The sequence below is a fragment of the Myotis yumanensis genome, unplaced genomic scaffold (assembly GCF_028538775.1).
Source record: "Myotis yumanensis isolate MYYU_CA2020_CCGP unplaced genomic scaffold, mMyoYum1.0.hap1 SCAF_1, whole genome shotgun sequence".
NCBI lineage: Eukaryota > Metazoa > Chordata > Mammalia > Chiroptera > Vespertilionidae > Myotis > Myotis yumanensis.
Genome location: NW_027223752.1, coordinates 59,346,087 through 59,368,404, shown reverse-complemented (window position 1 = coordinate 59,368,404; position 22,318 = coordinate 59,346,087). Strand labels below are relative to the sequence as shown.

At 39.0% G+C, this 22,318-nt stretch overlaps 1 protein-coding gene across 4 annotated transcripts in view; it reads right to left on the bottom strand.

The window, feature by feature from the left end:
- The window catches only part of NEDD4 (NEDD4 E3 ubiquitin protein ligase), a 132,377-nt gene that overhangs the window by 31,518 nt on the left and 78,541 nt on the right, over nucleotides 1-22,318 (bottom strand). For 3 of the 4 annotated variants that reach the window (XM_070422168.1, XM_070422176.1, XM_070422195.1), the window contains 6 exons: nucleotides 13,969-14,019; nucleotides 12,547-12,608; nucleotides 10,078-10,180; nucleotides 5,559-5,725; nucleotides 2,231-2,348; nucleotides 1,972-2,139 (listed from right to left, as the gene is read on the bottom strand). In XM_070422168.1, coding sequence (XP_070278269.1) covers nucleotides 1,972-2,139; nucleotides 2,231-2,348; nucleotides 5,559-5,725; nucleotides 10,078-10,180; nucleotides 12,547-12,608; nucleotides 13,969-14,019 — 669 coding nt within the window. The remainder of the gene's footprint in view (nucleotides 1-1,971; nucleotides 2,140-2,230; nucleotides 2,349-5,558; nucleotides 5,726-10,077; nucleotides 10,181-12,546; nucleotides 12,609-13,968; nucleotides 14,020-22,318) is intronic. The other variant, XM_070422186.1, reaches the window with a different exon arrangement.

The following is a 22,318-nucleotide window of genomic DNA, read 5'->3' as shown; positions in this document are numbered from 1 at the left end:
ACTTATTCCTTTCAAAACCAACAACAACAAAAATTATCAATGTAGTGTAAAAGCAGCCATAGGCATCACTTAAACATATGGGTATGGCTATATTTCAATAATACTTGAGCATATTGTGCCTTGCATATTGTCAGCCCTCAATAAATATTTACTAACTAGAGGCCCAGTGCACAAAAATTTGTGTACTCGGGGGGTCCCTCAGCCCGGCCTATGCCCTCTTGCAGTGTGGAACCCCTCGGAGGATGTCCACCCCAGTGGGGACCCTCACCCCATGGAGGTTTGGCCAGCCTGGGTGAGGGGCTGATGGCTGTTTTCATGCTGGCCACACCCCCTTTAGGGTGGGGGGTCCCCACTGGGGTGCCTGGCCAGTCTGGGTGAGGGGCTGAGGGCCGTTTTCAGGCTGGCCAAGCACCCTGGCGATGTAAGCTCCCAGTCTCTCCTTTTTTTCTTTTTTCTTTTTTTATTCTGGGATTTATTTACCTTCTATAATTGAAACTTTGTTGCCTTTAGCGGAGGCCTGTGGAAAGCTTGGCTTCCTCCATTGCCAGGGGCAACCCATTCCTGCTCGCTCCAGCTCTGTGGTCATAGCCGGCTGAAAGCAGGTATCTGGGGTTTATTTATCTTCTATAATTGAAACTTTGTTACTTTCAATGAAGCTCAGAGCTGGGCCTCAGCAGGCGGGGAAGCTTGGCTTCCTCCATCACTGGAGCAAGCAAGCCTCCTGCTCGCTCCAGCTCCGTGGCTGCTGGCCGCCATCTTGGTTGGGTTAATTTGCATATAGTCGCTCTGACTGGCTGGTGGGCGTGGCTTAGGCATAGCAAAAGTACAGTCAATTTGCATGTCTGTCTTTTATTAGTATAGGATTGAATGAAAAGCAGGGAACTCCAACTAGAAATGACCATAGCATCCTCAGAGAATGATCTTTGTCTTTCATTGAAAGAACTCCCTTGATGATACAGATGAGAGAGCTAGCCATAAAGATCGCATTATGGCAGTGCATGTTGGAATCTTTGCTTCTGGACCCTACACACAGCAATTTCTATAGCAGTTACTGAAGTGAGAGTGCCATCTATCTCCTTGTTTAGTCTAAGTACATCAGCACTTATTCACACATGTGTGTTGGAAGCATCTGTGGTATAACTGAGAGGAGAAAGCAGGACCTGGCCGGACACTCATCGGTAGGATGGAGATTAAATCAAGACCAATCTGTAATTACACCTGGACACAGACAAAATGTGAACATTTTCAAGCCCAAAATACCAAATATCTCCCTATCCTGGCAAATGTGAATGACTGCTGCCTCTTGACTAATTATAGCTTTTGCTTGGCTATAGACAAAATTTGAGAGACCCTATGACAGAGCTACCCCTGCTTCCTGACAGCATCCAAGGCATAAGCAAAATCCTGCTTTCCTACACCCTCCCCCAAATTGCCTAACATGAGCCTAAATCCATTAAGTCTTTTCCAACATCTCACCGAGACACTCATGGAGTGTGCTCTCTCTTGCTGAAATGAGTAATAAACCCAACTTGTTCAATTACAGGTGTGTTCATGGCGGTCTCTGGCTGAAGGGCATTGACATAATGAACATGTGGAATCCAATGACCATTTAGATTATCCAAGACTCTGTTCCATACCATTAGTAGGACTTTTTGGAAAAATGATCACACTGTAAAGTCCCACAGTCCCTAACACATTATTGCATGCCATTTAGACAAAGTTGTTATCACAAGAAAAAAATGTTCGTAAACATGTGAGGTGATGAAGGTTAACTAAGTTACTATGGTGATCATTTTGCAATATATACATATATCAAGTAATTATGCTGTACATGTTGAACTAACATAATGTTTTATGTCAATTATATCTCAATAAAACTGGGAAAAGACAAAATGTTACGTAAAAGTTAGATACTGAATGGACAAATAATATAAAATCCTGACGCTACAACAAAATCGAAGAGCATCTTACTGAGCTGGATACTGGCTGGCCAGTGGCTGAATTTCCACTAACAGTAAGTAAAGCATTCAATTCTTCTGCAAGGTGAGTCTGAACATCCGCGTTGCTTGATGGTGGAGGAGATGAGAAGGCCCGATCGCTATACAAGATGCCTTCATCTTCTCTTATAATTTCCCAATTCTAAAATGAACAGAATAAGCTTAAGCCACACATACTTTAATCTGTTGCTATAACATGTGTCTATCTGTGAGAAACAGAACGTTATTCCTACCTCGGAAGACTCTCGGTTGTCAACACTTTCTGTTTCCTCAGATATCTGCCGCCTGGTGGTAAATGCACGCTGTGCTTGCAGTTGAATGTTACCATTCTCAGCATCTGTTAGGTTGTCCCTATATGAGAAATAGAAAAGCTATCACCCGTCTCTGAAGAGAGTTAAAATTATAGCCAAATATTCTGTGATCATTTAAAAAACACTTACGTTACACCAGAATTTATTCTTTTAACATGCATAGATTAAGTTGTGGGCACATTGGTACCTTACGGAGTTAAAGTTTTTGTGAAAGTGTGTACGTGATATGTCTGACAGACATTTGTTGAATGAATGACTATCTGAGAATTTCACAAATAACTTCATTATATTATTTTGCCATGTTATTACAAGAGTATAATCTAAAGTAGCTCTTGAAAGTTCATAAAAGAGAAGCTTAAAGAGTTGCATATACATCTTCATGAATCATATGGCAACATTTTCTAGAACTGATCTTAAGCCAAGAGTAGAGTTCCCCACGCATGAATATAGAGAGAAGAATAAAAGACAGGACACTATAATTAAAAAAACGTAATATATTGCAATGAAATGGTTATCTATTTTTGATCATATACTAGGCATACCAGTTAATAATGCGGATTTTGTAATCAAAGAAAACACGATAATTTCAAGAGAAACATCAAAAGTGCTTTATTCAAAGTAATGTCCATCACTAGCTACACATTTCCCCCATCTTTATGTAATTTGTGGATATCATCCCAATAGAACTTTTCATGTTTTGAGGTAAACCATTCAGAAACCCAATTTTCCACTTCTTTGTATGTTTTGAAGTGCTGCTCAGAAAGTGCATGTGCCATTGATCAGAACAAGTGGTAATCTGAAGGAGCAAGGTTTGGTGAATACAGTGGGTGGGTTAATACTTCCCAGGCAAGATCTTTTAATGTGTCTTTAACTGGTTTTGAAGAATGTGATGGTGCTTTATCATGAAGCAAAATTACTTTGCTGTGTCTTCTGGAACATTCTGGTCGTTTCACAATCAAAGCGTGGTTCAAATTGATTATTTGTTGTCGGTAGCCATCAGTATTAACGATTTCACTTGGTTTTAGAAGCTCATAATACACCACACCTTCCTGATCCCACCAAACACAGAGCACTGTCTTCCTTCCAAAGCGATTTGGCCTTGCAGTCGATGTTGATGGTTGACCTGGATCAACCCATGTTTTGTGCATTTGGGATTCTCAAAATAAATCCACTTTTCATCATCAGTCACAATTCGATGATTTCTTTCGTGCCGTTGAAGCAACATTTTACTGATGACTTTTCGGTTTTCCATTTGTCTTTCGTTCAGTTGATGTGGCACCCATTTTCCTTCCTTTAAAATCTCTCCCATTGCTTGTAAACAATTGGAAACTGTTTGCTGAGCAACGTTTAATCTTTTTGCAGGTTGTTTTTGAGTTTGACACGCATCTTCATCCAATAATGCTTGTAATTGTTGGTCTTCAAACTTTTTCGGTTGACCTGGATGTTCTTTGTCTTTCACATCGAAATCATCACTTTTAAAGCATTTCAACCAGTGTTCACAAGTATCTTGAGATGTAGCATGTTCACCATAAGCTTCCCGAAGTATACAATAACTTTTCCGTCAAAATAATGAATTAAAACTTCCCGCAAATGCTCTTTTTTTTGGCACAAAATTCTACATTTTTAAGCGTAAAAATATCTAGGATATTAACACCTTCAGAAAATTTGACATATGAAGTTTTGAAGCTTGTTGTCAATACAACAAAACAGCATATATATCAAATTGCATATATATCAACATACGTGTGACTCCATCTATTGAAAAAAAATCCACATTATTAGCTGGTACCCCTAGTATAGTAATGGTCCTGGTCTAGTAATAAAGGTATGTCTGGGTTTAAGAAAAGCATGGGGTACCATACTGAGGGGCAGGTCTTTCCTACTGCACCTTTCCTAAATTGCCCCAGTCATTTGTTAATCATATTATTCTATTATTTACATTTATTTTATCTAGACCAGCAGATCAAGGTTTTTTTTTACAAGTATTTAATAACAAAGTATTGTTAATTTATTTAATGCTATATATGCCCTGGATAGTCAGAACACCAGTTCTTACTGTACTGTTGTTGGAGAACACATAATTTTGACAGATTCCCCCCCCCTCCCCCACCTAAATACTTAATTTTGGCTAGCTGAAAATGACATCAACCATAGAGAAAGAAATGTGATTCTGCTCAAGTTGGGCTGGCCATAATACTGAGTAGGCAATATGGCAATTTTGCAGAATTTTATCGTGTCTTCAGTTTTGTAATCTGTATGTCATTTTACAGAGATCGATGCCTCTGTGCCATGATCACTCATTTGCTTTGGGAGGATCTGAGAACATAAAATTCCTATGAAAGTACTTGGGCTACAACAGGCAAAAAATCAGAAGGTTCATGGAAAATAAAAAATTTAAGTGGGTCAAAAAGCGGAAAACTAAAGAAAGACTTCAGAAGGCTATGAGGAATAGAATAGTTGATAATAAATATGAATAATTGGAGAATTTATTTACAAATATATAGTCTGATGAGAATATGAGAAAAATGTCACTGAGGAGATGTATCTATAATAATAAAAGTGTAATATGCTAATTAGGATGGATGGCCGAATGACCTTCCGGACAACATTCCAGATGACCTTCCGGACAAAGCCGGGGCTGCAAGGGCTGAGGCAAGCCGCCACAGCTGTGAGGGCTAAGCCCCTTGCATGAATTTCGTGCATTGGGCCTCTAGTATTAGAATGAAGATCATTCTTGAAGGTCATTCTGTCTTTGATCTTGTGTATGGTAGAAGTTATGCACACATTGACCAGATTGGCAAATGGGTGTTTAACAAAAGATCCTTGTGATTGAATCCTTTATATTTTAAAAATAATTTGTATTTTTTAAAGTGTGCTATACAATGTAAGATTTTATAATATTTTAGTAAAAAATGACAAAAAATTTCTAAGATTTTTAAAATAATTCTAAAGAGAAAAATGTATCCTTTGTGGCTACATAATATTAAAAACAAGCACAGTTAACAATTTATTAAAATATAGAAGCAATTAGAAGGGTGGTATTTGTGACTCAAATAATTTTGAATATTACCAAATTATTTTTAAAAACATGAAGCAAAGATAGCATTTTTTTAACCGCTGGACCATAAATATCTTAGTGCAGTTTATGGATCCCTATTCTATTACAAATGCATTGGAAACATGACTTCAAAAAGAAAAGTAATGGTCACAACGTATTCAGATTACAAACATGAAAGCCATCAGCACATACTGAGGGGTTGGTCTTTTCCACTGCGTTCTTCTAGATTCATGGTTTACGTAGTAGGTCCTTCCAAGAATATCCTGTCTCTCTTCCCAGCCTGGAGGTAGAGGAGAAGGTTCTTGTTGCTGCTGCAAATGGCAAGCAGCATCTGGTTGGTCCAAAACAACCCAGCCAGGCTGAAAACAGAGGGTTAACAATTAAGCTTATGCTTGATTTTTTTGACCTTATAAATTATGCCAGAGGACATTTAAAATGTAATTTAGCGTATCCAAGTTCAGGAATTAAACAAAGAATAAGCACACAGTCAACTTTTAAGACCATCATATGAATTTTTATGATAATGACATTTTTTTCAAGATAACATTTACATTTTGCTTGAAACCTGAAAAATGTTTTGAAAACATTTTAAAACTATATTATAGACCTTGTATAGGGTGGAAATCAGTATCTCTCTGAGACCTGAAAAAATATTATTAAGTGAAGGTGAAACATATAGAGGCACGAAAGGAAGTGCAAATTATTTAGAAACAATTGTGATAATGAACTCTCTAGTGATTGAAAAGTCACCTGACTTTTCTCTTTCTCCTCTGGACCAAGGAAAAGCATTTTGGTCAAGTCAGGAAGCAGCCCAAAAGCCCTGGCCAGGTAGCTCAGTTGGTTAGGGGTTTGATCCTTGGTCAGGGCACATACAAGAATCAACCAATGAATATATAAATCATTGCAACAACAAATCAATGTTTAAAAATTTCCAGAGATGACATTATAAAAAATTAAAAAATAAAGAAATAAAAAAAAACGACAAACTGGCCAACATTTGGTACTATGATAACAGACAAAAAATAATTTCTTTAATATATACAGACTTTTTTCCCCTAGGCACTGGGGATCCCACACTAAAGGACTGTTGTGCGTCAACCAATTGATGGCTGAGAAGATGGAAGAGAATTCTTCTATATTGAAAACTGGATCTAAAATTGAGGGTTCAGGGAGAAGAGCTGGGGAGGAAAGGAGTCTTTTCTGGCAGCAGGGTTTCTACATCAAGGCTGGGCTCTTCTGGTCAGCTTGGAGGGGACTGGGAAAGCCTGAGGCAGAACCCAAGGTGAGAAGCAGGAGAGGAAGGCTGAAAGAATTATTCTGGGAAAAGGAATGTGGATGGGAACTCTCTTTCTTCCTCTTTGTTATGTTTTCCTTTTTACCTCTTCTATGGGAACTGGCATCGCTTTATTATTTTTTAATGCCCAAACTCCATTCTGTTCCTCCCCTCTATCCTCTTACTTTTTCTCTCCATCTATGTTTACCTTCCTTTTATCTCTCTCCTTTCATTTAAATAATCATAATATAGGATCAACAAACCTAAAATTTAGCCTTGTATATATTAAATTTTATTTCTCCAGTTTCAATTTCAAAAGCATGTGAGTTGAATTTTTATATTTTACTCTCAAAAAAAGACTAACAAGTATTTTGTTTAATATGGTCACTGATTATTTTTCTGCAGATTAATGACAATTATTAATGGTCCTTGTTACTGCTTTAAAGAACTGTAAAAATAGAGCTAGGAATATGGTATTAGAAAATAGTTAAAATCTTAAGGATTTCTCTCTTAAAGGTCTGCTTATTGAATTTATGCTATCTAAACAAATCCAAGGAGAAGGAAAAACTAACTTAAGAACCCTTTGTAAAAAGCCTGTTTCAAGTTTGAAAAAGTACAGTTTTACATTTTAACATTGTGTAGAAAGATTGAACTCTAATTTTTTTACATAATGCCTTCCTATTAAACATGTATCAGCTAAGGTTCCTCACAGAATAATTTTCTAAGTATCAATGAATGTTATTTAATTACTAACCTCAAAGCTAGAGATGCAACTGCCCACAATTGAATGGAGTCAAAGGCCAGAAACAAAGCATTCAGAGCTACAACCAATACTGTATGTTAATCTTGTGAAATACGTACACCCAAATCAACAGTTGCAAGGGGTACAAAAATAAAATGCTACATAATATCTTTATAGCCAGACTTCATCTTACTAAGGAAGACTAACTGCCTTAGGGTAGCCTCTTATGAAATTGACCATTGTTTTCTTTAAATAGTAGAATTGTGTATATTCAGTCACAAACTAGATGTCAAAGGCAAGACTTCTCTGGTCATTAGCTACACAGAACATAAATAAGCACAGATTCATGTGTTTGAATTCCTGGGGCCTTTCATAAATAAACTCCTACACGCTTACATCTACTGAAATTATAAGGTGCATTCTGAGGGAATTCAAACATTGAGACAGGAGACCACAAATGAAGCGAAGCAGCTCTGCCCACAGAAACTCAACTGTGAATAAGGTACCTGTGATATGTGCATGTGGGCAGAACTTGGAGCAGGTTACTAAATAATAAAATGCTGTTAATTTTTTTAAAAGTTACTAAAGAATTTTCTTTCTTTACAGCAGACAGCCTTCATTTCAAACAGAATTTCATTATGCAAAATACCCTGTGCAACAAAATGTCAGAAACTTTGATGTAATAAATATCTTAAAACTTTTAAGTGATTATTATTTGATAAATCAGAGGAAAACTAAAAAGATAAAAAGGTAATCAAATAAGTGATTATAGACATAAGAAAGGACACCAAGTTCTTTGACAGTCAAACAAAGGGCTAATTATATCCTACTAGAGGCCCGATGCACAAAAATCGTGCACTGGGGGGAATCCCTCAGCCTGGCCTGTGCCCTTTTGCAGTCCGGGAACCCTCGGGGGATGTCCGCCTGCCAGCTTAGGCCCCAGGGATCGGCCTAAGCAGGCAGTCAGACATCCCTCTCACAGTCCGGGGCTCTCACAGTCCCGGACCCCTCGCTCCTTACTGCCCTCCTGTAGCGGAGGTGGGAGAGACTCCCGCCACCACTACTGCACTTGTCAGCCGCGAGCCTGGCTTCTGGCTGAGTGATGCTCCCCCTGTGGTAGCGCACTGACCACCAGGGGGAAGCTCCTGCATTGAGAGTCTTCCCCCTGGTGGTCAATGAACGTCATAGCAACCGGTCGTTCTGTCGTTCGGTCTATTTGCATATTAGGGTTTTATTATATAGGATGACTCAAAGACAAAAAGTTCTTTGCATTATTTCAGGTTCCCCATTTGTGTATATAAACAATTCCCTGAAAGTTCTGTAGCAAAAGCACTGCTTATTCTCGAGCTTTCTTTCCCTTCTCAAAGTATATGGGTTTGTGACGTAGATCCCAGTCTTTGGGGAGGTTCCTCAGCTTTATAGTTCTTCTGAAGATCTAACCACACCCTCAGGCAAAGAGGCATGGCTGTTAAGGGAGGTATGTCTCACACACTCTCTCTCACACACACACACACACACACACACACACACACAAAACCTATACATACACACTCACACACAAACCCTTCCAAGCAAGTTGGTGCCAATACACTACGTGCTATCTTTTGATGATAATGTTCCTGCAATGGGAACCTCAGTGGGCAGGTTTCTTTGTCCTTTTTTCAAATAATAATTTTTTCTGCTGGAAGAACCCCTAGAGCTCATCTGACCCCACCCTGTCACTCTGCAAAAAAAGAGCCTGAGGTTCAGAGAAGTTCAGGAACTCATAGAATCACTGGGCTGGCTCATAGCAGACCTTGCAACTAGGATTCCACTCTCCAATTACCAGACCAATTCTATTCCCAATACACACTCTCGGCCTCTTCTTCTTTTTAAAAAAAATATGCTTTTATTGACTTCAAAGAGAGGAAGGGAGAGGGAGAGAGAGAGATAGAAAAATCAATGATGAGAGAGAATCATTGATCAGCTGCCTTCTGCATGCCCCCAAATGGGAATCGAGCCTGTAACCCAGGCATGTGCCCTGACTGAGAATCGAATGGTGACCTCCTGGTTCATGGGTGGACACTCAACCACTGAGCCACATTGGCTGGGCCGGCTTCTTCTTCACGCACCTCAGGTGTATGTAGTTCTGCCCAAATACTTGACTTGGACTTCCTCTTATTCTGTCATCCATGAAAATTGTTAAATTCTATTTGCCCCAAATAAATGTGGCCTAGTAGATCACTTGAATTCTCTCCTCTCTTTTTCATTCCTCTCCTTTCCTATGAGTCCCCTCCCCAACCATAATAGAAAAATAAATTACATTTCATTTAAAAGTTCCTAATTAGTTGAGTTTCCTCAAATTTCCATGTATTTAACTTACAAAGTTTTTTTTTAATGAAGTGGAACATGACATGGTTTAGAAAACCAAAAAACTAGAAACAGTTAATGACTTAATTATGACAAATGCTTTCATTTATAAACATTGTGTTCTCTATTCTCTAACCTTTTAGAATTCCATTGATAATGGCCATTCATTCTATAGAAATATCCTTAGAAGAAAGAAATGTTTAATACATGGTGGGGTAAAATAAATAAATATCCAGGTAAATAATTTATATCACACACTGTATAAAGTTATTTTTTCTTCACAGAATACTAAAATAAGGAATTAGGTATTTAATTTTTAGTTTAACCAAATATTTACAAAATCTCACCTCTAATTCCTCAGCCTGTTCTTCGTTATCTTCTTCTGAGCCACTGGTTTTAGGTAAATAAGTCATTTTTAATCTCAGATAACCTTTAACTCTTGATTTATGACTGTAAAAAAGAAAATAATTATTCACAAAACTTTAACACTAGGAGAAAAGCATTCATTTACTAAGAGTTTATTGAACACCCACTAGCTACTAGAGGAGACTCAAAGACAAGTTCCAGTGCAGAAGGTATCTAGGAAAAGGAATACACAGTGGAACAAAAGGAACATACACGCATAAATAATTGTCATGAGATAAATAAGATACTCAGGAAGTTTAAGTTAAAGATCAGAGAGAGTTTGAAAGACAAGTTGGGATTTGAGTTGGGCCTCACAGATTGATGAAGGTTTTGATCTGTGGCAGTGAAGGGGAAGGCATCTGAGTGAATAAAAGCAAAAACAAGGAAATAGATGGGAAACCCAGGGTGCAATTAAGGGAATGGCTGTGGTTGGGTTTGGCTGGATTACCGGGGACATAAAGGAGGTGGTGATGGCCTAGATGATGAGGTCCAGGTGAAACAAGCGAACTTGAGGTTTTATTTTGCCTACTCTGTGAAGCCACAGCATTCTGGAGATGGGGAAAGGCATCCCCGGAGACGTGCTTTCGAGATTCTAATCTACCACATTGTATAAGATGATGGGAGAGGGAAGAGCAAAGCCTGATGACCGTCTGAATCCTACACTACGTCTTTCTTTGACAGCTATGTGAATCTGCCATACACTAATTTACCTGATCTGTTTTCATAATGTTATCACCCCTTTGAATAATGAGTTGTCTAAGCTAAAGGTTGCTACCCGCTGTATTAATATTTAAATTTTTTAAACCTGTTTTCCTTAAACTTCTAACTTAAGACTTATTGCCCCCATCAATTTTAACATCCTGTTTACTTAAGAAATCTTTGCTTGTCCCACCTTTCTATATAGATTTTTTTGCGGTGATTTTTATAGATATCAGTTATGTTACTAATTAGCTTTTGTCTCTCTAGACAAGAGTCCTAATTCTTTTATCCTGTCTTCAAGAAATATGCCTCCCCGGTGACCCCTTAATCTTTTTAGTTGTTCCTCTGTGTGTAGTTCGCATGGACTTGGTAAGTGGACCTTTCCTGAGTGGTAAATAAAGTCCCTGATGCTTATTTCCAAGGCCACTAACGGTGGCCTGTCACCATATTTAAGGGGCTGTGAACACTGACTTATTGCTATAAAAGACAGATACAGAAATCTTGCCCTGACAATGTTTTACAGAAGAGTTTCTCTGATAGGTTTCCTATCTTTCCATCTAGATAGTAAGTCTGTGGGTTTGGACTTAATGGGGCTTAAAAAATCTGGGAATATAGTTCGTTTTCTATCTGAATAAAGTTCTTTCTGCACTTGCAGTAATATCCAGTGCAGACAGAAGATGTAAATTGTTATAGTTTTCAAAGGTAAGGATTTGACAAATTGAAAAGCAGGCTAGTAGGGCAATCAAATAAGAGAAGGGATATTTATTTAGTTATTCTTGGTGTGCAGATGTCACAATCAGTCTAAAATTAAAGGAAGAAAGAGATTTGTATTCCAAGACTCTTATAGAATTTAAATATGTGACTTCTCTTAGAGAAAGTAAATGTTAATAGCCAGAGAGCACTGTCCCTTTTTCTTTACTATTTATATTGCAGAGTAATTTTTAGAAATAATTTTTAAGTGAAAAAAAATTTGCTACGTTCCCATCGTATGCTTTTCAAATGTATTTTCTAGTTTTAAAAACAAGGCACACACTGTTTTCACAGATGTCCTTTCTCTGCGTTACTCTGACCTTCCTGACAGGTCAGTCCTCACACGTGTCCTGACGGGACTTGACTATGTGGCACAGAAGGTCAAAAGGAGCTTAAAACATCAGCATCTTGATAAAAATCAAGTAATTTAGTTTAGGAAAATGAGATTACGGGTTTTAGATTCCAGGCTTTACTCATGTTATTTTCTCTAAATATTTGAGTTTTATGAAATACCCTTTTTTATTAAAGTGCGCAACATGTAGTTAGGTTTTTCTGAAATTGGTTTTGTGCCTGTCAAGTTGGATATTAGTTTTAGATAAACTTATGTTTGTGATTTTTTAAAGCATAGTGTGACAAAATTACGTACACTTGACGATATAAAAGCGATATAAAATGACAAATTTTAGCCTTTTAGTCTGATAAGTGTTAGGGGGACAAATCTTTCCCAAAGGGGTGTGATCACTTTTCTGTATTATGTATATATTATATAAAACATATTACATAATATATCTAATTTCTGTAGTATGCATATATTACGCTGTAATCAGATATAACAATAAAACTTTTGAAAAATAATAAAATATTTATAAGTAGCTTATTTACAAAGGTTTAAACTTTGAATTTTCAAAGTGGTTTAAAGAAATTCTTTAAAAACTTAATGTTATTATTTTATAGTTACTGACCTTCTTGGGTGAAGAACAAAATCCTTAAATGTATATGGTCTCTCCATTCTTGGATTTTCTGTCTAGAATAAAACAGTGGGTTTTCAAGATGTATCTAGAACACCAAAATATGTACTTTTCAAGACTATTCATGAACTATGATTTAAGACATAACTGAAGTTAGAACTGAGGGAAAAAAGTAGCTTTAGATGAAATGGTTACAATCAATAGTGCTTTCACTTTTCTGCATCATAGGAATTGCAACCGGCATCACAACTCAGTCTAAAACTAGCTGAACAGGTGTGTTGTGGAGCCAAAAATAGGGTAGGAAGTGAAAAAACAGTAGAGCGGTTAGTGGAATATGCCACGTCAGAAAGTTGGCATGGTTAGAGCAGAGAGACAATCCTAGGAGAATGAAAAAGTAAACAGCGTGGAAAATAAGACTGAATTCAATGTATTATTAAAAGCTTGTAATCTCTGAAGGTGGTAGAGAGCCAAAAATATCTCAAAAGACTGATATGGTAAAGAAGTATTACTTCTCTTTCTTATCAAGTTCAGCAGCCTTTTTTATTATCCTTTATTCCCTGTGGCATTTTGCATTGTTAACTACCCATTCAGTCGTGGAACTCTTGAATTCTCATGACATTATTTTACTTGGTTCTTTCACTGTCTCTCCTTGTCTGTTTCTCCTTCTCCTCGGACAGACCAGGCCATCTAAGGGTCAATGTTTGCCTTCAGTGCTTTCATCTCTCTTATCTGGACAGCCAGCCAATCGTTCCCAGAGATTGAGCTGTTACCTCGTCATTGATTTCTCTCAATTCTTCTAGTCCCTTTTCCCTACACAATTTATTTTCACATCTCCGTCAGCTGCCCACTTTTAAGTTTTCCTTTTTCCTGTTTTCTACTGAAATTCAGTATGGTAAAAAAAATAACTATATCATATTTCAAAAAAAGGGCTTTTCTTCATAACTTTTCTATTTGAGATACCACCCTTATTACCCAAGTTCAACCTGTATTATCTGTACTTTTTATTCATTTTTAACCCCCCTGTCAGAAATTTGGTCCAATACAGTTTTATTATAAAATGTTTCCTGAATCTGTTTTCCTCCATTGTTATATGCTTGGTCCAGATTTCATGTCTATATTGTTATAACCTATCTCCCCATTCTAGTTATTTAACAGAATATTTTCAAATTGATCTTTCTCAAAGAATGTTTTCATGTCAACAAACTTCAATGGCTCTGTTTCTTACTGGAGTTCATGTAAAATAAAATTAAAACAGAAAATTGAGATGTGTTTTCAGAAAATAATATACTCAAGGAATGATATCAGTATATATTTTAGAAATCAAATATTTATATTAATTACATTGTGTATGTTTATGTATTTATTAAAGTAAAAACAATAAACATAAAAGGTAAAATCATGAACATTTATACTAACCGGTAATGGGTAAAGAGGAACATCCACTTGACCTAGAAAATCATCTCTTGTCTACAAGAGAAAAAGAAAAAATAAGATTAGTAATATGCTTAATGTTTTTATAAAATTTTGATGAGCTACTGCCATGATTCACCAAAAAGAAATGTAGCCCTGACTGGTTTGGCTCAGTGGAGAGAGCGTCGGCCTGCGGACTGAAGGGTCCCAGGTTCGATTCCGGTCAAGAGCATGTACCTTGGTTGCAGGCACATCCCCGGTAGCAGGTGTGCAGGAGGCAGCTGATCGATGCTTCTCTCTCATCGATGTTTCTAACTCTCTTTCCCTCTCCCTTCCTCTCTGTAAAAAAATCAATAAAATATATATTTAAAAAAAAAAAAAAAAAAAAAAAAAAAAAAGAAATGTAAAAGGTATTTTTTTCAATCCTATATAATATGAATAGAAAATAAAAAGTAATATGGTATAATTTCTGGTAATGGCAGTCTAGAGTATATTAGATTGATCCTTTTGCAGATAATAATTATATGTAGTCTGAAAATAACTATTTGAAAGCACCATAGACTGACAAAAGCAGGCAGAAACTGGAGGGGAGTCAATCTTGAAAGAAAGAACGAACTATAGTGGGTTGGATTCGTATTTAAATGGCTTTCCACCTGGCAGTACTCCATAGTTCATATGGTGAGGTGATTAGAACTTCAGCAGAAATCCAAAATCTTACTTGTTTGAAGACCTAGTTTGAGGTTAATGGCATAGCTGGAAAGTGAGGGGGACAATCCCTAAAAGAAAGAAGCCACAAGAGTCCCTCCAGACCTATATATAAACTCTACCCAAATTCCTAGCTGATTCTTGAACTGCATGTGTGAAAGGCAACAGCTGGAAGGCTGAGAGGATTGAGCACAGCTTTCAGTTGATGTTCACCTGATGAGAGATAGCATTTGGACTTCTGTTAACAACTTGCTAGAACAAAAATCAATACCCTTCAGGGAAAGATAACAAAGTTCATGGTTTCCATCCTGTACCACACACTGTCCAGGATACAATAAAAATTACTAAATATATAAAGAAATACAATCCAGTATCAAAGAAAATATAATAGAAACCAACCACAAGATGAGCCAGATCTAGGAATTAGCAGACAGGAAAATTAAAACAGCTATTATACAAATGTTTAAGGACTTAAGAGGAAAATATCATCATAATTAAAAATGAATGGATGGGGAATCTCAGCAGTGAAATGGAAATTCTAAAAATGAATCAAATGTATATTTTAGAAATAAAAGATGTATCTGAATTAAAGATCGGTGGGTGGGCTTAACATATGATTAAAATGGCAGGAGAAAATTTATGTTAACTTGAAGACATATCCATAGAGTTTATCTAATCCTATCTAATAAAAGAGAAACATGGTAATTAGCCGTACATCTGCTACCCTTCCCATTGGATAATCAGGGAGATATGCAAATTAACTGCCAACCAAGATCGCGGCCGGCAGCCAGGCAGCTGATGCGAACAGGGAGGCTTGCTTGCTTCAGTGACGGAGGAAGCCAAGGTTCCCCGCCTGCCTTACCAGCCTCTCAGCTGCTCTCTAAGAAACATTGTAACAAATATAGAAGCTAAACAAAACCCTGGGCTTCAGCCAGCAGGACCGAAACATTGTTTCAAATACAGAAGGTAAACAAAGGCCAGAAACCTGCTTTCAGCAGCCGGCTGGAGCTGAGCCTCAGAGCTAAAGCTGGCCCAGAATAAAAAGAAAAAGAAAAAAAGGACAGGTTGGGAGCTTCAGTCACCCGCCAGCCTGAAAACGGCCCTCAGCCCCTCACCCAGACTGGCCAGGCACCCCAGTGGGGACCCGCACCCTGAACCAGGACACCCTTCAGGGCAAACCAGCCGGCCCCCACCAGTGCACCAGGCCTCTATCCTATATAGTAAAAGGGTAATATGCCTCCCAGCACCGGGATCAGCGGAGCCAGAGGCCTCCAGGCACCGGGATCAGCGTGACAGGGGGCTGCGCCCAAACCCCCTGATCGCCCTGCGGCTCTGTGTGTGACAGGGGCCGGGGCCACAACCTCCCTATCCACCCTGCTCTGTTTGTGACAGGGGAAGGTGCCCCAACCCCCTGATCAGCCCTGCTCTGTGCCTGATAGGGGGGAGCTCCCCAACCCCCTGATCGCCCTGCGGCTCTGTGTGTGACGGGGTGGAGCCACAACCTCCCCATCAGCTCTGCCCTGAGTGTGACAGAGGGGAGTGCCCCAACCCCCTGATCAGCCCTGCTCTGTGTGTGACAGGGTGCGGCGGGCCCCCCGCCCCTGCCACCGGCCCTGCTCTGTGTGTGATGGGGTAGAGCCATAACCTCCCCATTGGCCCTGCCCTGAGTGTGAGAGTGGTGGCGCCCCAACCCCCTGATCCACCCTGCTCTGTGTGTGACAGGGGGTGGTGCCCCAACTCCCCTATCGGCCCTACTCTGTGCGTGACGGGGGGAGCGCCTCAACCCCCTGATCGGCCCTGCTCTGTGCATGACGGGGGAGCTCCTCAACCCCCTGATCGGCCCTGCTCTGTGTGCGACAGGGTACGGACCCCAACACCCCTGATGGGTCCTGCTCTGTGCATGACAGGGGGCAGCGCCCCAACCCCCTGATGGGACCTGCTCTGTGTGTGACAGGGGGTGGCGCCACAACCTCCCTATCGACCTTGCCTTGAGTGTGACGGGGGCGGCGCCCCAACCCCCAATCGGCTGTACCCTGAGCGTGACTAGGGGTGGCATCGCAACCTCCCGATCCGCCCTGCTCTGTGCATGACAGGGGGCAGTGCCCCAACTCCCCAATCAGCCCTGCTCTGAGTCCGATCAGGGGTTGCACCTAGGGATTGGGCCTGCCCTCTGCCACCCGGGAGCAGGCCTAAGCCAGCAGGTCGTTATCTCCCGAGGGGTCCCAGACTGCGAGAGGGCACAAGATGGGCTGAGGGACCCCCTCTCTCCCCCCAAGTGCACAAATTTTTGTGCACCGGGCCTCTAGTATGAAAAATAGAAAGCATTTACAAAAAAATTTCAAGCAGTCAAGAGAAAGAGGAAATAGGACAGAAAAATACTTGAAGAAAAAGCAGTCATCTTCCTCAAATGTTAACATCTTATACAGTGGGGCCTTGACTTACGAGTTTAATTCGTTCCGTGATGGAGCTCGTAACTCAAATTACTTGTATGTCAAATCAAAAAGTCAACGGGTGAGACAGGTGATGCTGGGCTGATGTTGTGGCGTTCACTGTGACATTCGCTGCGCCAACTAGCAGTGGGGTATCTGAAGCTGGCTCGTAACCCGAATTTTAGCTCGCAACTAAAAGCAAAAAATCGGCCGAGAGATGGCTCATATCTCGAAAAACTCGTTAGTCGGGACATTCATAAGTCAAGGCCCCACTGTATAACTATAGCACAATGATCAAAACCAGGAATACTATTAGTTAGCCTACAGACCTCACTCTAATTTTGCTAAATGCCCCACTAATTTTGATCCAGGGTCCAATTCAGGATTACACATTGCATTTAATTGTCACATCTCCTTAGTTTCTTTTAATCTGAAAAGTACTTCAGTCTTTGTCTGCTGGGGTCCAACCCCAGCGGGTCCAGGGGTCCCCAAAGGTGTGGACGGAGTCGGCGAAGAAGGAATGGCACGGGGTCAGCATTCAGTTGATCAGCATGGCGAGGTTCTTCCTCCAGGATCTCAAGCCAGGTTCAGTCGCCAGGTTCTGTAGCAAGGTTCTCTAGCCAGGTTCTATCCAGGTTCTCCTGCCATGTTCTGTCTAGGTTCTCCAGTGAAGTTCTGTAGCCAGGTTCTGTCCAGGATCTTTTGCCATGTTCTCTGGCTAGGTTCTGGTTAGGATCTGATGAGGAGCTGATGAGGAGCTGATGAGGAGCTGATGTTTATTGTCTTGTTACATCCGTATTTATACCAGCCGATTTTAATCCTGTCAATTTCTATTACAAAGGTTAGGGCGTTTCTTATCTCCATTCCAGGGAGTAAAGATTATGTAGCTCAAGCATGATTGTTTGTAGTTAAAGTGATTAACTACCCGCCTGGCACTTAGTTAAGGAGCTTTATCCCCTCCCTAACTTCAGGGAAAAATCCCTACCTGGGAAAACAACCTTTCTCGGAGAGGTGACCTTGGTTAAAACACATAGTGCTAAAGGGAGCAAACATATTAAGAACAGTATGCCATATACGCCAGGTCCCTTGAAACATATGCTGTGCAGACATTTCTTCTCTGCAGCGACTGTGTCAAGCAGCAAGGATGGACCGGCTCCCGGCATTTGTCTTTCACAATCTTGACATTTTTAAAGAGTACTGGCTAATTACAGAATATCCCTCAATTTGGGTTTGTCTAATGTTTCTTCATGGTTGAATTTATGTTATACATTTTGGAGTATACCACTTAGAATACTATATAAGTGGTATTTGGGCTTTTCTTAGTATATCATGTCAGAACGGAAACAAACACTGAAATCTTACACATTCTGAACAGTTAAGGATAAATACTTAAGGAAAGTCTGTAAGTTGAAAAACAGAGACCTAATCCAAAAGGCAAACAAAGAGAAGGGAGTAAGATGAATAAGAATTAAATCAGGCTTCAGGAGAAATACTTCAGAAAAACTATATTAATATTCTCAAAGATAAGAGAAGAAAAATATGATCTGCCAACCAGAGTAGGAGGCTATAAAAAGGAAGTAGAAAATAAGAATGACTTTTAGAAATTAAAATATAACTTAAATTAAAAGTTTAAGATAGAGTTGGAAGGCAAAATTAAAATATTTCTCAGAAAGTAGAGCTAAACACAGTATTTCTAAAATTTCTAAAAGGAGAGATTCCCAAATAAGAAAACTACATGATACATTTTAAAAGGTAGCACCTAAATAATAGGCATTCCAGAATAAGAAAAAAAAGGAAAGTAAAGAAATTATCAAGTAAGCATTTTTAGAAACTTTCCTTGAACTCAAGGAAATGAATTTTGAGGGTGAAAGGCTCCATTGAGTATTAGGCAAATTGCATGAAAAAAAAAAAAAACCACAGTGAGACACATCATTTTGACATTTCAGAGCAACACAGATAAAGCAATTCTACTCAATGTTTTGGGAGTCACAAAACAGATGATACCAAAACTGAAAGACAAGAGACATAATATCTCTAAAATTATGAGAGAAAAATATTTCCTACATAGAATTCTATACCCGGACAAACTATCTTTTTCAATGATAAAGGTACAATAATGACATATTCAGACACTGGTATTCTTAGGAATGCAATGGAGGATATACTTCACCAAAATGAGGGAGTTCACCATAGTAAGGGCAGGTATAGGGGATTCAAAGCAAGAGAGAAGCAAAGAAAATGATGGAGAAGAGAACTCTCAGAATAACAGTAGTAGAAGACCCACAGAACAAGAATAAGAGAGATGCTTCTAGAAGAACAGGAATAATCATATCTACCTAATAGGGTTTTGTTAGAATTAATTGAGATAATATATGTAAAGTACTCTGTATATACCCAGCCAGTGTGGCTCAGTGGTTGAGCATTGATCTATGAACCAGGAGGTCACGGTTCAATTCCTGGTCAGGGCACATGCAGGAATTGTGGGCTCGATCTCCAGTAGGGGGCATGCAGGAGGCAGCCAATCAATGATTCTCTCATCATGGATGTTTCTATTTCTCCCTTCCTTTCTGAAATCAATAAAAATTTATTTAAAATAAAATGCTCTGCATAAAACCCAGCATATAGTAAGCATTCAGTAAGTGTTAGCTGTTACATTTGAAATGAAGGATTCTATAATGAACTCCCTGCTCCCTTTCCTCTGGACCAGTCTATGGAAATTTCAAACAGGTACATATAATAAAAGGCATGGCTGGACATTGAAGCCTAACATACTAGCTGAGCTTAGGGCCATATTCCAGAACAAGAGATGACAATAATTTTTGAAATGGAAAAGTTAACTTTTAATTATACCTTTAAGGCTGCTCTATGCCATTTTTTTTTTTTTTTTACCAGGTTACTGGTTAATAATACAGATTTTTTTCAATAGATGGAGTTACACATATGTTGATATATATGCGATTTGATATGTATGCTATTTTGTTGTATTGACAACAAGCTTCAAAACTTCATATGTCAAGTTTTCTGAAGGTGGTAACATCATAGATATTTTTACACTTAAAAATGTCGAATTTCATGCCAAAAAAAAGAGCATTTGCGGGAAGTTTTAATTCATTACTTTATTTTGAAGAAAAGTGCTGCTGAAAGTTATTGTACACTTCGGGAAGCTTATGGTGAACATGCTCCATCTCAAGATACTTGTGAACGCTGGTTTAAACGCTTTTAAAGTGATGACTTCAATGTGAAGGACAAAGAACGTGTAGGTCAACTGTAAAAAGGTGGAAGACCAACAGTTACAAGCATTATTGGATGAAGATGTGTGTCAAACTCAAAAACCACTTGCAGAAAGATTAAACGTTGCTCAGCAAACAATTTCCGATTGTTTACAAGCAATGGGAAAGATTTTAAAGGAAGGAAAATGGGTGCCACATCAACTGAACAAAAGACAAATGGAAAACTGAAAAGTCTCAGTAAAATGTTGCTTCAACGGCACAAAAGAAAGTCTTTTTTGCGTCTAATTGTGACTGGCAATGGAAAGTGGATTTATTTTGAGAATCCCAAATGCTTGGCAGCTCCTGTATTGAATGTCTGCCCTCTGGTGGTCATTGTGCATCACAGCTACCAGCCGGTCGAACGGTCGCTTAGCCTTTTATATATATACTAGTAGTCCAGTGCATGAAATTTGTGCACATTAAAAGGGAATTAATTGCCCTAACCGGTTTGGCTCAGTGGATAGAGCATCAGCCTGCAGACTCAAGGGTCCCAGGCTCGATTCCGGTCAAGGGCATGTACCTTGGTTGCAGGCACATCCCCAGTGGGGAGTGTGCAGGAGGCAGCTGATCGATGTTTCTAACTCTCTACCCCTCTCCCTTCCTCTCTGTAAAAAAATCAATAGAATATATTTTTTTAAAGGGAATTAATTAGTGGAGATATTTTAATATTTCTATTTGCCCTTTCTCTATAATAGAAGTGTGAGAGATGAAAGAAAATTAGTTAAAATGTATATGAAAGTAATATATAAATTTATTATGATATGAAAACAACAAAAACATGATATAAAAACAACAGTGATGCAAACAATGACTGATAAAGTGATTAAACTTATTCTAATATCTCCCTGTACACCACATTAAGAGTGAAAACACTTTCAGAGTGCTTGACTAATTTCCCTTGTAATGAAGTACTTAGAACTTTAACTGTAACATCACATGCTTTTCAAACTCGAGAGAAAGGAACATATAACTGACCATGTGCAAAAACAGTTGAGGTAGGAATATGCCTACTTTGTCTAGAATTTGTCCTTGTGATTTATCAATAGTCATCACAAATGCTGGCATCATGGGAAACCGTCGTCGAATCAATTTAAATGGGAGGCCAGTGTCAGATGGGGACAAATTAATTCTTGAAATCAGAACAGCCTCTCCCTCTGCAGATCCTGTTAATACTTCAGCTTCGATAATGTTAGGTCATAATCTTTTGATAATAAATCTGGTACCATTACAAAGACCCCATTTACTATTGAGATTTCTCAATAGCATGATGATTGCACCCACTTTCAATTTTAATTTATGACTCGGCATTCCCGAAGGAGTAATACTATTAAGAAATTCGATGGGAAAATTTTCCTTTTCAGCATCATCTGTGGAATCAATGGAATCATCACTCAAATATGTGTGAAAATCTCCATCGAGTATATCCAAATTTTCTTCATTTAATTTTTGAACATGCTCATTTCTTGGACAAAGAATTGCATGTTTAGATATAAGTTTAATATTATCTGTAGCAGTGGTTCTCAACCTTGGCTGCACATTAGAATCACCTGGGAATCCTTTTAAAATCCTGATTCCTGGGCCTCATCCTCCGGAAATTATTTCTTTGTTATGGGGTGGAACCACAACATTAGTAACAAAGAAACAGAATTAAGACTTTATTGTGGGGAGCCGCTACAGTGTTTTGGACAGGTTCAAGCCTTGGACTGATGAGAGGGCACAGTCCTCTCATTGCTACGTGCAAGTCCCAGCTTGGAGGTCAGGGCCCTCCCAGCACAATTATAGCCAACAGCTGTAGTTGTAAGCTTTAACCTATGGTCCGAACATGTGGCTCCATGTGCCTGAGAGATGTAGGCTTGATATAGTCCAGGTGCATGTAGTTGAGTAGGATTGAAACCCAGGAGAAGGTTGTAAACATCTTGGTCATGCCCTTACTTTGCCTCGTAGCATCTGCTA